The sequence below is a fragment of the Schistocerca americana genome, chromosome 1 (genome assembly GCF_021461395.2).
Source record: "Schistocerca americana isolate TAMUIC-IGC-003095 chromosome 1, iqSchAmer2.1, whole genome shotgun sequence".
Lineage (NCBI taxonomy): Eukaryota > Metazoa > Arthropoda > Insecta > Orthoptera > Acrididae > Schistocerca > Schistocerca americana.
In genome coordinates this window covers 380,248,227-380,264,357 of record NC_060119.1, presented here as the reverse complement: position 1 = coordinate 380,264,357, position 16,131 = coordinate 380,248,227, and the positions used below count along the sequence as shown (strand labels likewise).

The window sequence follows — 16,131 nt, the reverse complement described above, 5'->3', positions numbered from 1 at the left end:
TGTGATCATTGCTTGTACAGCCCTCTCGCAGTGTCCGGAGCAAGTATGGTGGGTCTGACACACCGGTGTCAATGTGTTCTTTTTTCCATTTCCAGGAGTGTATGTCACCACTTCTGTACTAAAAATTCTCTCTCATATATTCTAGCTATCCATGTGCATTGTACCTGCATTAATAAGCATACCTTGCCCAATACTCTGAAGGTTTTATTATTCTCTGATTGTAACTACTTCTTATTAGCATCATTGATAATGCACCACAACAAAATAATAGTTAATTTTCAGTGTATTTGAGTAGTGTGACAATCATGTATAACATTTTTTGGAGCACTACCAGGAGTCTATTTCGCATTGACAGCCACAGTGGAGAAAAACCATATTCTGCCTGTGTTGGCAGCACACTCCCTGCTATCTAAGTCTGCATCAATCTGCAGCTGACAGCCATTATGCAAAACTATAAAGCCACAGGACAAACTTCAGATGAGAATTAGTTTTAATCAGAGAGCAGCAAAAACTTCAGTGAACTGGGCAAAGGGAATTCTTGTCAATGTAGATGTAATGTACAGTGGTAACTAGAATATATGAGAGAGACTTTTTAGTATGAAAGTGGTGACAGCTATCAAAATTGAGATATTATTGGTTGTTTATATTGGGAGAAGATTTTATGGAGCCATCAGAGAAGTAGAGAACGACAACCAGGAAAGTGGCATACTGAGCTCAAGAGGACCAAGTGAAACAGACAGCAGGAAAGGTGTTAAGGCTGTGGGGGAGAAGAATGTGTCAGTCATCACACATCCTTACTATGTCTACTCCTTCTACTTCATTACTTTATAAATGGGTTTATTTGCACCAAAGCAATTTGTTATAATCAAGCCAAATCACATTGTGTATGTAATTTATGCATGTTTTTCCATTTCTTCTATGTTAACCATTTCAATAGCTCTAAATTTAAAAAAAAAGTTTTCCAATGATACAGGTAGCTAAAAATATTTACCATGTAGTGAATGAGTGAAGGAGAGACTTCATCCATTCTTTCACTCATTAATTAATTAATTCATTCATTCATTGAGTCCCATAGATACCATCAAAAAGGTAAATCTCCAAGAATTAAGTAAATAAATGTAACATCATGTAAATTTTGACCAGCCCAGTATGACTGTGAGTTGATGTGGAGCTGAAGTTGAGATTTTTGGAAAGAACAGAAACTTAAGTAGCTTTAAGATTGTTAGTGGATTGTTTAACAATAATATTTTGTGTTTGTTTAGGTTCTGTGTTTTCAAGATGTTGGGAGGGAGTTTTTGGAAAATTGGTAGATGAAAAAGGTTATATAAGGGATGGCAGGGAGGGGAGATGTTCTCTGTGTATAGCATAGGTCCTGCCGGGTAGTGATATTCTGAGGCAAGAATAGGAGGCAATGGGCTGAGTAGCTTTTTGGGGAGTTGGAGAGCAATGACTGCAGCTTGAGAGGCAACTTTTAGGAAATTGGGATTGCGTAATATAAATATCTTATGGAGGAAAGTAGAGGTCATTCACAGCTGGTTATGCCATTGAAATCTGTTTAGTACTATGTTTATGAAGAATGGGGACTATCAGTACCTGAAGACTTGGTATTCATGAAAAGAGGGGTATCAGAAATTGCAATTTTTATAGTAGACTGTTGGGAGAGATGTCACCAGTTATGTACAAATTGAGGAAGAGGATGTGGGAATTAGGACTGATGACCATAGATGTTAAGTCCCATAGTGCTCAGTGCCATTTGAACCATTTTGATGTGGGAATACGGTTTTGATTAAAGGGATGTTTTTCTGAAGTGACAGGTAGGTTCAATAGGAATCTATTCAGAATGGAATGTATTTTTAAGGAGAGAAAAAGAATATAAATGATGACAAGGAATGTCCTTTGTAGGAGAGCATTGCGTATAATCATGGAAGGAAATCCTAAAAAGAAATGAGATAAATTTATGAAGTAAACATGGGAAACACATTTACATCTACAGGCAGATCTAATCTGTACTCCACAAGTGGAGGGTACTTTGTTTACCTTGTTACTTCTTCATTTTCCTGTTTAAATCGTGAATAGTTGGCATGAAGAATATTTGTTGGTAAGCTTCCATATGAGCTCAGATTGCTGTACTTCTACTTTCTTGGTCCTTTCCCAAAATATACATAAGTGGAAGCAATACATAGATTGATTTTTCTAGGAATGTACATTCTCAGAATTTTAACAGTAAACTACATGATGATGTAGAATATCTTTATGGTAGTATCTGCTGCTGGAATTGGCTGAACACCTCCATGACACTTCTGTGCTTCTATCAAAAACTTGCTGCACTTCTCTGGATCTTTTCTATTTGCTCTACCAATTCCATCTGGTACAGATCACAGACTGATGAGTAAGATTCAAGTATTGCTTAAATGAGGGTTTGGTAAGCTACCTCCTTTGTAAGTTGACTATACTTCTTGAGGATTCTTTTAGTGAATCTCTCTTTGACATCTACCTTACCTGGAACTAGTTTCATGTGGTTGTTCCATTTCAAATTGCTCCATACGTATCCTCCTATATTTTATGGACATAACTGCTTCCAGTAATTTTTCTGCAATCATGTAATCATACAATAATGGGCATTTCTGCTGATTTATGCACAATTCATTATATTTGTTTATTTTCATGGTCAACTGCCAATCCCTGCACCAATCAATGATCTTCTGTAGGTCTTCTTACATTTTACTACAATTTTCTAGCTTTGCCATTTCTCTCTATGCAACAGCATCACCAATTAAAGGCATTATGGAATTTCCAATGTTTACCCTAGCCATTTACACATATTGTGAAAAGTTATAGACCTATAACACTCTCTTGGGGTACACTCTAAGTTACTTTTATATCTGAAGATTTCTCTCTGTTAAGAACGATATGCTATGTTCTGTTTCTTAAGAACTCTCCAGTCACAGAGCTGGTCTGATATTCCATACATTCTTATTTTGTTTATTAGGTAACAGTGTAGAACTGTATCAAATGCCTTCTGCAAGTTCAGGAATATGGCATCAATCTGCGTGCCATTGTCTCCTGCTTTCTGTTCTCATGGACAAAGAAAGCAAACTGGGTTTCACATAATATTTGTTTTCAAAATGTATGTTCATTCCTACAGAGGAGATTTTCAGTCTCCAGAAATCTTGTAATATAGGAGCATAGAATGTATTCCAGAATTCTATAATAGACTGATGTCATTGATAATGGCCTATAGTTTTGCCTGTCTGTCTGATTAACCTTCTTGAAAATGGGAATGAACTGTGCTCTTTTCCAGTCACTGAGAATGCATCACTCCTCCAGCAACCTTTGCTACATCGCTACAAGAAAAAGGAGCAAGTTCTTTTGCATTCTATATACAGAATTGCGAAGGTATTCCATCTGCTCCAGTGGCATTCCCTCTGTTGAGCAGTTTCAGTTGATCTCCTATCCTATGGTCCATTACTTTGGTACCTATCATTTTCATGCTGAAGTGACAGTTTAAAGGAGAAACTGCAGTACAATGTCCTACAGTAAAATAGTTTTGGAGAAAGAAGTTTAGTATTTATGCCTTCTCTCTGTCATACTTTGTTTTGATGCCACTATGATCACAGAGTATCTGAACAGATTGTTCCAATCCTTTTGCTAATTTAACATAAAATAAAAAATTCTCATGATTTTCTATCAGTTTAGTAGATCAAATTTTACTTTTGAATCCATTGAATGCTTCACACATGAATCTCCTTATACTAATTTTGACTTCATTCAGCTTTTATTTGTGGGTGAGGCTTTGGCTGTGTTTAAATTTTCGGTGAAACTCTCTCCAATTTTGGATCAGCTCAGATTACATATTTTCATGCCCTGAAATGAGGGACATCCTACCCAAGATACTTTCCATCCCTGCTAAAGCGGTGTTCCATTGCCTGCCCAACCTCCACAACATTCTAGTCCATCCCAATGTCACTGCCAATCCCAATCTCTTGCCACAAGTATCATACCCTGTGGAAGACCCAGGTGAAAAACCTGCCCAATCCACCCCCAGCACTTCCTACTCCAGTCCTATCACAGGTTTATCCTACCCCATCAGAGGCCAGGCCACCTGTGAAAGCAGCCATGTCATTTACCACTCCTGCTGCAATCATTGCACAGCTTTTTATATTGGTGTGACTATCAACATGCTGTCCACCAGGATGAACAGCTACCGCCAAAACTGTGGCCAAGAGCAAATTAGACCACTCTGTGATGCAACATGCCATGATTTTAATGGCTGCTCCACCACCCAAGCCATCTGGATCCTTCCCTCCACCACCAGCTATCCTGAAATGTGGAAATGGGAGTTACCCTTACAACAGATTCTGCACTCCTGTAATTATCCCGTCTTCAACCTATGGTAACATTCTGCCCCCACACCCAACACCCATCAGTTCTCACCCCCTCTGTCCTATCATCTCCTCCCCATGATCATCTCTCACTCTGCTAATTTGCAGCCCTCTGCCAACACGTCCACCTGTCTTTCCCCAATCCTCCCTTTTTTTGCTCCTTTTTTCCCACCTCCTTGCCCCACAATCTCCTGATGCTGTACCTGTTGGCAGTCTAGTCCCTGCACACTACATCAGAGAGAGTTCGTCTCTCTCCCCACCTGTACACTACCAGCCCTTCCTGTTCCCCATCCCCTCCAGATTGCTGCTTGCATCCTAAATGATAGTTGTATTCTACCCCAACATGCTGAAGCTGGCGTGTGTGTGTGTGTGTGTGTGTGTGTGTGTGTGTGTGTGTGTGTGTGTGTGTGTGTGTGTGTACCTGAAGCTTCCATTGTTTGATGAATCAAAACAGAGCTACACAAATCTTTGAACTACAGCAAAGGTGTTGTGTTGTGCAGAGATATTGTAGATATTCCTGAAGAGGAATTTAAAGATGACTGTGCTCAAGAAGGTGTCATGGATATACAAAATATAATGAAATGAGTAGATGATGATTTAGTCACAATAGCATAAAACTTCCAAGGCAGATCAGTGCAACTTTCCTACACTTAAATGTGCAGGCATATGTCCCCATCACAATGTACTGTTTTAAAGCTTAGTGGGCATCACTCTAGAATGTAAGGGAGAAGCCACTTGTGGCAAGTGTAGTAAGGCCACACATGATAGCATCATTTGTTTGTTTCCTTCAAAATGTGTTAATTGCTCTGAGGTCACCCTGTCTGGAGTGTCTGCAGTGTCTACCTGGAAGAAAGGTGGATAGAAGAACTGAAAACAATGAAGTGCATTCCATAAGGTGAGGTCAAAAAGATCAGTAATACCATGCAACCTCCCAATTTCATTACTTTTCTCACTTTAGCTCCCAAAAAGCCTATTCGGCAGCCAATGCCTGTATACTAATGGAGGTTGTAAGTGTGAGCATTTTTCAGTGCACTTGTAAAAATGCAGTTATTCTGGAACTCATAAGTCTGGCTAGAGCATCAGAAATGGTCACGTTTGCCATCACTGGGGAGCTTCAGGTACCCTAAGAGACAGATTCTGGTAAACAAGTCAGCACTGCCACTGTCAATACTACTAAACCTTTTCAGGCAAACAAACCAAATGGGAAGCATCCACCACAGAAAGAGGCAGTTAGTAAACCATCAGGTCATATGGACCTCATTCTGTCTTATGGCTCTAATGGATGGAATACAAAGCCTGTCAGGGGCAACCATCTAGCCTCCAGACTAAGTGTCCATCCATTGCAGGATTCCAAGCCTGGTAGCAAGACACAGTGTAAAAAAAACTTCACTAAAAAATTGGTTCCCATACTACAGTGGAACACCAACTGTTTCAGGGCATAATTGGAGGAACTGAAACTATCAGTGCAGGAATGTCCACTGTGCTTGTATTTACAGGAAACACATTTTAAACTTATTGGCACCCCTGTGCTATGGGGCTATACCTTCCACAACAAGCACTACCCAACAGTGGAAAGGGCCAAAGGAGGGGTGACTGTGTTTGCCAATAATACAAACTGCTCCTCTGCTCTATCACTGACCAGCAACCAGTTGACATTGAACTTCATGTGGGTCACAGCATAACAATATGCACTCTTTATACATTGCCACAGGAAATGATAGATTCTGACACTCTTGGGGATCTTATAGGCCAACACCCCTGACCAATATTTCCTACTGGGAGACTTCAGTGCTAATAATGTATTATGGGGCTCACCCAGTACATGCCTCAGGGATCAAGTTTTAGAGAGCCTCATGAAATCTCAGGAGCTGCGCCTCCTCAACATTGGAAATCCCACTCATTTCGTTCTTGCTACTGGATCATCCGTAGCCATACAGTGAAGACTTTCCATTCTGTATCCATCTACCAGATGGAGCAATCCCTGAAAGGAGACCACTAAGATAGATGATCAGCAGAACTAACTGGATACTGTTCAGTCAGCTGGCTGTGTTTGAACACCAAGGCAGCATCTGGGAATGGGTGGACCACATCACATGGGTGATCCTTCAATCCACCGATTTATCCATCTCAAAGGCCTTAGATCTTCTTTGAAGGCAGTCTGTACCTTGGTGCACTGATGCATGCTACACAGCAGTTTGGGTCAGGTGTGTGACACTGTGACTGTTTAAGTGCCACCTATTAGCAGAAAATTTTACAACCTTTCAAGTGGTGAGAGCTGAAGCTCCATGCATCATCGAAGAGGACAAGAAAAGGTCATGGCAAATATTCCTGCATTCTATCAACCACTCCACTATTTCAACAAAAATACTGGAAGCCATCAAGAGGGTTTCCAGTAAATGCAATCATTTGCCAATAGCAGCAGTGCTGAAACAGAGGTATCTCTTAATAACTGATGGGGACAATGCCCAAACAGTGAGAAACCAGTCTGTGATGACTATTGTATCTGCCAGCCACTATGTTGTGTTCAGTTGATACCATATCCTCATAGTGAGAGGTGGGCTGCACTTCAGGTCCAACAATTCTGAACCTTAAAACTGCCCTCTTTCCATGTGTGAGCTGGATTTCGCACTTTCTGAGGCTTGTGATACTACATCTGGTCATGACCAAATCCAATACATCAGCATGTTGCAAAAGTTCAGCACAGCTGTGCTAGGAAGAGAGAGTAATTATTGCATATAAAAAAAGATACAAAAGGAATTATAGGAAAGATCTGAATGGGCAATGATTGACAAAGTGAAAGAAGAAAAAACAAAGTCTGGATGATACTAGATAATTAGTATGTTATCTTCCAGGAAGGATGTTATCCAAAAGCTTAGTTACAAGTTCAGGCTTGTTTATGTGGCTTTCAACATTTCAGAGCCAAAGCTATATAATCAGTGGTTAACTTTAATCATTCCATTGTCTTCATTCTGACCAGAGCTTTCCAGTATAGTTAATTTTGTTGAGATGTATATGTAGTTTGTAGAAAGATGTTTGAAGGGTTGGAAAATGAAAATGGAAATTACTGTGAAAATATTTCAGTATGTGCCTGCAATTTTCAAGTCCCAAGTGCCCAGAAGAAAGCACAGGTGACTCTTGTACACAACAAGGGTAAAATTATGGACACTGTAGTGTACAGGAAAGCGCCATTGTTGAGTAACTGTAGGGGGCTACTCAATGAGTTAGACCAAATTTCTATTTGGTGTGATGTAAGGCAGCTCACTCTAAATGTAGAAAAATGTTAGTTGGTGCAAATGAATTGGAAAAACAAATTTTCAAAGCGAAAAATAATGTTCAAAAATGGTATCAGTGGTGTGCTGTCTGATACACTCATGTTGATTAAACATCCAGGAATGATGTTGGAAGCAATATGAGACAGAACAAGCACATAAGGTTGATAGTAAGGAAGTAAAGTGGTCAACATTGGTTTATTAGGAAAATTGTAGGTCAGCTATAAAGGAGACCACATGTGGAACATTAGTGTGACCCACTCTTGAGTACTACTAAAATTTTTGGGACACTGATCAGGTCAAGTTAAAAGATGATGTCGAAGAAGTTCAGAGGCATGTTGTTGGATTTGTTAGCATTAAGTTTTATCAACAGGAAAGCATTACGAAGATGATTTGTGAACTCACTGGAGGGAAGATGACACTATTTTCATGAAACACTACTGTGAAAATTTAGAGAACCAGCATTTGTGGCTGATTGCAGAATGATTCTAATGCCACCAACATACATTTTACGTGAGGACCATGAAGACAAGATAAGAGAAATTATAGCTCATACTGAGGTGTTTTTCCCACACTCCATTTGTCAGTGGAACAGAAAGGGAACAGCTAGTAATGATGCAATGTAACTTCTACTATGCACCTTATGGTAGTTGTGGAGTATGTATGTGCTTGTGTATGTAGACTTGTCACACATGGCTTTCTTGTCATAGAAACTGTTGATGAGAAATATTGCTATTTTTACAAACAATAGAGCAAGTGCTAGAGCATGGCTTGAAAACATCCAACTTCACCTACAAAGGAAAAGGAACAAAGCCAAGTTTCTGCAGGAAAGTTGATGGTGAGTGTTTTGGGATATGAACATAGGTATAGATACTATTACTTACTGCGTGACCTGAATCCCAAAATCAAAACAAAGAGGATTGGGGAACTTTCAAAAGGTGTGTCTTTACTTCTGAGTAACACCCACCCTCATACAGCTTGGAAAACAGTTAAGTTTATTCAAAATCTTGATTTTCAGCTACTGGAGCACCCACTGTACAGTCCTGACCTAACTCAAAGTGTTGTCTTTTTGGTCTGATGAAGGAGCACCTGCCTGTCTCCAAGTTTTTGTCAGATGACAAGGTTGTAGAAGCATTACAAGGGCAGATATGCACAAAGCTTCTTTCATGATGGAATTAGGAAGCTTGCCAAGAGATGGACCACTTGCATACACATTGAGGCATGTTATGTATAGAAATAACTATACTATCAAGTTTATTTTAAAAAAAAGCTGCCTATAGATTATATACAATAAATTGTTGTGATGTTTTATGTTCCATTGGGCCTACAGCATACTGCATATCATAATATGACACTATGAAAAGGAAATGGACAGACCAGCTGCAATAAGTTTACTATTCTTTATGACAATTGTTTCAGCTTTATTCCATTTTCAAGTAAAATCTAGTTTCATTTGAAACCAATATTGCATCTAATGGCAACTGGCATTATGTATTTCTCAGTGATTTTGTGACATGCAGTAATTATAAATGTATGGAATATGTTTGACCCTTATTTCATAGTTTATTTACTATAAAGTATGGTTCGACATTTATTTGACAGTTCATTTATTATAATTAAATTTTCATTTACATTACTCACAAACAATCAAAAATATTTCCCATTGCAAGAATGTGTGTAGATGACAAAATAAGAAACCGTGGTTAACTTACTTGTAGTGTATGCAGGATTTAATGGTGCACATACATATCCTGCTTGAAGACATGCCAGGAGAGGAACACAGAACTGGAGATTATTCTCACTGCATATTACTACTGTGTCACCAGGTTTGAAATTTGATGCATCCAATATTTTTACAAGCTGCCCAACTGATTGTAATATTTCTCTATAGCTTTGACGGGCTCCTGTATCTGCATCAATCTGAAATATTAAGAAGAAGAGGAAGTATCAGCTATATTTTATAGGTGTTTCAACCAAGCACTGCAATATATTTAAACACATTAACATTTGCACTGAAGGATGACTCTACTTTCTTTAAAATCACAAAAATCTTTCTATGCTCTTTAATTTGTCACATAGATTTTAATACAGCACCATATTATTATGAAAGACAGGACATACAAGTGCTGTTGGAATAATCAGACAGCGCATTAATGCTCAGAACATGCAGTCATGATGCCGATCACATGTCTTCAACAAATGTTATTGGCCTCAATTGTATGTTATTTAAACCAACAAAATATTTTTGGCCTCTAATTGTGTATGTAGCATTAGCTGGAGTGCTTCAAGAATATGTGAACATGAAAGATACATTATTCCTGTAACAAATATATTGGAGAATATTATAGTAAGTATAATTCCAATTAATGTTATTATTACATTTGTCAGTACCCAAATTTCCATTGAGCTGTCAATTAAACAGGCTTGCAGTGACGCTGTAAAGTACTATGAGTGTGTTGCAGGTATCTGGTATTGCAGTGTAAGCTGCAGCTATTGGAGAATGCGGAGAATTTGCTCATCCTCCTTTAAGCACTTCCAGGCAATTTTTATTGGGTGATAGGCACCATTGTCATGGTGTGCAATCCAGTACACCACACAGCATTGAATCAACATTTCCAGATATACATGACCTCAAGAATGGTTCCATAATCAAATCAATGAAAAGTATCTTTTACATGGAGACATCCCACAAAATATTGAGAAATTATTCATCCAACAATAATTTTCAGAATCACCTTCTGTTCATATTGAAGTGTGTGCTATGTATTTGTACCCTACTGCTTTTCACTTGAATGCTGAAGTCACAGATCTGTCATCTTTAGTAAACAAAGCTGCCATCAACACTAAACCTTTTCCACTAAACTTCAAAATGACAGAACTTGTAAGAGGTTTCCAATGACCCTGTGTATAAGATATGAGAACAACCAGATAGAAGAGGTTAGCAATGTTAAATTTAAAAGATTACAAGATTACTTTTCAAAAAGACTCACTATATACAGTTCTGTACTTGTAGGAGATTTCCACCGTGCGTATACTGTCTGATCAAAAGTATCTGGACATCTTTTAGTGCATATTAATTCAGTTTGTGTCCACCTTTTTACTTCATGGCAGTCTCAGCACTGCTGGGGATGCTTTCAATGCAGTGTCTGAATATCTGTGAACGAATGCTTTCCACTCTTATTCAAGAGCCAAAACTAAAAAAGGTAGTGACGTTGGATTCTGGGGTCTAGAGTGACATCGATGTTCTAACTCCACCCACAGGCGTTCCAATGAGTTCAGATTGGGACACTGGGCAGTTGCAGGCCATTTCAGGAATGTTATTTGGTTTAGTTTATTAGAATACTTTTCATCATTAACATAATATAGGACTGTCACACTATCATACAGAATATGCACAGCACAATTCTATAAATTACTATTATAAATGTAAGATTACATTTTATTACAAAATGACACAATGAACTAATGGATTGGTCTTACACATGCTCTCTGAACAAGCAAATGTTTTGACATGCATGCAGTACACTTTGGGAACACATTTATCACATTATTTAGAGCTGAAAGAGTACATAAGCAAAGTATAAAATTTACAATGGGAGCAGCATGATTGAAATGACAATCAAGAAAATAAAAGTGTTTGTTAGTGATTTAAGGATTCAAAATGTTCCTCTATGTTATAGAAAAATTTATTTAACAGATAATTTTAACATTCTGACTTAAAGTTTCCATTATCAAGCATCATACAACTTTATTCCATAATGGCTCATATGTTTCTGAATTTTTGTTTTTCTTGCTCTTTTGACATGCATATCCTTCCTGATATGTGGATTGAAGTTAAGGGAAATCTGAATTTATATGTAAACCACTTGAGTGTGTTCTTGTGTCAGTACGGTTTGAGTAGGTACAAACATGGTACTGTAAGTATTTTTAACTGCATGAATGAGTACCTCCAGTGTGTTTGTGGAGAGCTGTGTGTAATAATTCTAATGGACATTTTCTAAAATTTAAAAATCTCTCAAGTGAGATTTTGTTACATCCCAGAACATTATTCCTTAAGATGCAATATAATGGAAATAAGCAAATACACTAATCTTGCACATTCTGTGCTACAAACTCTAGAAATTAATTTCAGTACAAAATATGCAAACTGGGTTTGTGGGATATGTATATGACATGGGTTTTCCAGCTCAAGTCATGATCAAATTGCATTCCCAAAAATTTCTAGACTACATTTTCTCTCTCTCTTCATCACTAAATAACAAATGATAATCATCCTTCTCATTTACTTTACCATACTATATGTAATTTATTTTATTTAAACTACTTGTTAACTTATTAGCATGAAACAACTGCTGCACACTCTTCAGAACTTTTTCACTGTAGTGGATAAGGATTTTCTGTCATCACTTACAATTATTCTTGTATCATCTGCAAATAACATAATTTTGGATGAACTGTTGGAGCTCTTAACGTTATTTATACAGATCAAGAAAACAGAGGGCCAAGAACACTACTTTCTCACAGATCGTTGCCTCCAGATGCTGCTTTATGGTGAGATGCATTGTCATGCCGAAAATACTCTCATCATCTCTGAATTATTCGTCTACTGTACACATTACACAATGCTGTAAAATGTGTCAATATCCTTCTGCATTTAACACTTTCTTAAGGGCACTCCCTCATATAAAAAAGTTTTACATTTGAAGCTTTTGGACGCAGTGGCTCCTTCTTCCAACAGAAGGGATGAAGGAGAAGGAAGGGGGGTGAAGGGAAAGGAGAGGTTTAGGAAAAGGGATAGAGTTCAGAGAAGTCACCCAGAACCACAGATCAGGGTAGACTTACTATACAGGATGAGAAGGAAATCTGCCCTAGTGTAAAATCTTTGGTCCTACAAAAATTTCATTACACCACATATTTATGTTTGTACCTGGTTATGGTGTAACAGCCAAAAACCGGTTTGTGATGTAAATAATAACTGTTGGAGAATATTACACCAGTGTTGTATGTGTTTTCACTCCTAATGCAAAAACAGCTCCTTTTTGGGGAAAAAAACACTGCTCTGTCTTCTGTCTACCACACAGGTTATTATCAGCTGCCTATCTACTGGGAAACTTGAGATCAGTCTAATGCAGATATTAGAGTTATGCTGAATTTATGTTCTTGAGTCCAAATATTCTTATTAGTTGTAGAAGGATTAGGTAATGAGGTACTCTCTTTCTTTGTTATTTAATACTTATGGATTTTCAATTTCCTGCTTGATGTCCACTGGCAATCTGTTATAAACTTTTGCACCAGAGTATAAAGCACCTTTCTGATCACAGGAGATGGATGCATAGTGTATACGAAAATTATTTTTACTTGTAATATTGTGGTTGTGAATTGCAGGGTGCATCCTAAATTCTCTCTTTATATTAACCACAGTGGGAATATATGTGCTGACATGGACATGTAAGAATCCTTAGCTTCTGTCAGATGTTCAGTCACCAACTTTATAAAGTATTTTCATTGCACACTTCTGCAGAACAAATACTTTCTTTTTTTACTTAACAACAATATTCTATCCCAGACTTTTAGTTGTTTTATATTGTCTTTTTTTGACCTCAGCTGCTTTGGCACTTAATGTTATCCCCTAGGAAAGTATCGAGTGTAAGTGTGCCAGCAAATTCATCACAAGGAGAGAGACTTCTAAGTGCAAAGCAAGCAGAACTGAGCATTTTGGTTAATTTATCCATGCATGGGTATAGCCTCATTTTATTATCTATCTGCACACCTAGAAATTTCCCTCCTGGAGCCTCATACAGTGTGTGACAGTTAATCTTCACCTCTGTTACCTATAAGTCAATCTGATGTGCCTGAAACTGCCTAATAGGAGTCTTTGTAAGATTAAGGACTAAGCTGTTTGTTGTGAACTGATTGTAAGCCAGTTTTGTTAGTCTCCTGGGTATGTACTTTTTGGGTGTGTATGGGCCCTTTACCAGCACAGATGTGTTGTAAACACATGTCACAGTTTTTGAAAGTCCTCCAATACCCAGAAAAGTTATTTATATAATCAAGAACAGAAGTAGGCAAAGCACCAAACATTGCAGGACATCATATTTAACACATTGGAGCCTAATGGGTTGGCAATCCAGTTAATACCCGGATCCTGAGGAAATTTGCTTCAGTTTACAATTTTTTAATAAATTTACTAATCCACTTACCTCCTTAGGCAGTATATCAGCTTAACCTTCCATCCTTCCTCTTTATGAATATGTATATGCTTAGCAAAAATAAATTATAAAGGGATTTGTATACTGGTTTTCAGCATTTTTATTTTTCCCCAAAGTGAACAAAATTTTCATAAGTCATAGGGAATGGTAGGCTATTAATTTAAAATCACTTGTCAGCAGGAAATACTAAATGCTCATTTATAGGTCAAGTGTTTTATTGTGAAAGGTTTTTTTCTTGTTTTTACAAATTAGAGAACTTCATTTGGGTATGAAATCTTTCAAAACACTCGGGAATACAAAGGCATATATTACATAACCTACAGTAGTATCTGGTCTCTTTCCTCACTACCTTTCCTGCAGCTTCCCCTTGTTCCCATCAGCCCTTGCATCTTCCAGCTGGGTTTGTTTTCTTTTCTGCTGGTGGCAGTTTCTCAGGAAAATGATGTGCTGTGAGTCTGTTTGCACTTGCAACTCCAGATGCTGAATGTGTGTCGTTATTTAGTTCTGCTCCTCCTTTTTGAACCAATTGCTGTGCTAATTTACAGATAAAATGTGCTAATGCACACTTTTTTAAGGTTTTGATATTGTAAATAATGTTCCAGCTCATGTGAGTCATCGTCGTCGTCTGAAAAATCGCTGATGTCGTCTGAAAGTTTGTCAAGTTCTGAGCCATCATTCAACAGTTCTTCAATATCTATGTTTGACAAGCAATGTCCGTTAGCCATATTCACAATTTATGAGTTTTTACACACGGGAAGGATGCACAAAATAACACAACATAGCAGCTGACATAGAACAAAACAACCTTCAACAATATTCCAAGCGCATACACAGTTCACACAACACTGGTACCATTCACAAGAGACTTGCATGCACAAGCCATCAACAATGCACTTATGACAAGCCAAACAATTAGTCTCTCCACTTACAAACATAAAACATGCATTCAAATCACAAATAAATAATTTGGAAGTGAAGAATGTATGACATACATCCATTGGATTTTATGGTTAAAACATAGTGAACATATCTGATATGTCTGTCGGCTCCAATGTCTTAATGTTCCCTGATTCTGAATTAGACTTATTCATCTCATGTAATTTGTTATTGTAACCCTTTGTTTTCTGTTGTTACAAGTGACTCGATGAGTGCAAGGGTAATTTTTTAATGTCATACCATGTGAGTCTCCCCTGTGGAATTGTATGACCTATTCAATCAAAGTCCTTGGCGAGACCACAGAAACTATCAGTAGGGTAATTTTTGTTGTTTAATCCAACCAGGACTAATTCATGAGACCATATGTTGCTCTCTAAATAGAGAAAACTTTACAGAAGCCAAACTGAGTTGTTCTTAAATGATTGAAATGATTATTCTCACAAAGGTGGTTTGATATTCTGGGCTAAGCTATGTTCACAAAAATGATAATGGATCAAAGTCTACCACAGCTATTACATGTGTCGTGAGTCACTGGCGATAAGCTTTATCACATACAATGTCTGGATTACGTCAATGTACAAAACAGAAGAATTGTGATAACAACACTCTGACTAGATTCTTCAGACCACTCTTTCTCTGGCAGTAGCTATTGAGCAAAGTTGTCAGCACTGCACAAAGCATAACAACTTGAGTATTGTTAGCAGGTGACCAATCATATGAAATAATGGATCAAAGTCTATCACAGTTATAACACTGCTGATAAGCTTTATCACATACAATATATGGATTATGTCAGGGTACAAACCAGAAAAAATGTATAACATTCTGATGGAGATTCTTCAGGCCACTCTTTCTCTGGCATTAACTCATGAGATTTGTACTGTTTCGGCACATTTTCAAGTGAATGGTTGGATAGCTTTTGCAATCAAAACCAACTTGGATTATCATACATTGTCAAGTTAGGGGGCGATCTAGGTTAATGTAGAAACAAAAGTACAGCTTCAAACAAGCCGAAATCACTAATGTACAGCATTTATTGTGATGAACAATTTCAGCAAACTATGTTATCATCATCAGATCTTCTACAGAAACAGGTTTATTACAATAAATGCTGTACGGTAGCAATCTTGGCTGTTTGAAATTGTACTTCTGTTTCTACAAATTGGATTAATCTGACACAAATGTTTACACCAGAAGTAACGAACATTTATATCCTGATTAATGAGTTTATACATGGTCACAAAAGATATTAGTGTATTCCAGAAGCCAAAGATGATTTGCTAAAGACATACTCTTTCACCATGTTCGTCGATGAAAGAAAATCAAATAATCAGT

The 16,131-nt window shown here is 37.6% G+C and overlaps 1 protein-coding gene across 1 annotated transcript in view; it reads right to left on the bottom strand.

Moving 5' to 3' along the window:
- Nucleotides 1–16,131, bottom strand: part of LOC124622950 (4-coumarate--CoA ligase 1-like) — a 129,045-nt gene that overhangs the window by 51,854 nt on the left and 61,060 nt on the right. Inside the window, exon 3 of the mRNA XM_047148744.1 lies at nt 9,364–9,571. Coding sequence (XP_047004700.1) covers nt 9,364–9,571 — 208 coding nt within the window. The remainder of the gene's footprint in view (nt 1–9,363; nt 9,572–16,131) is intronic.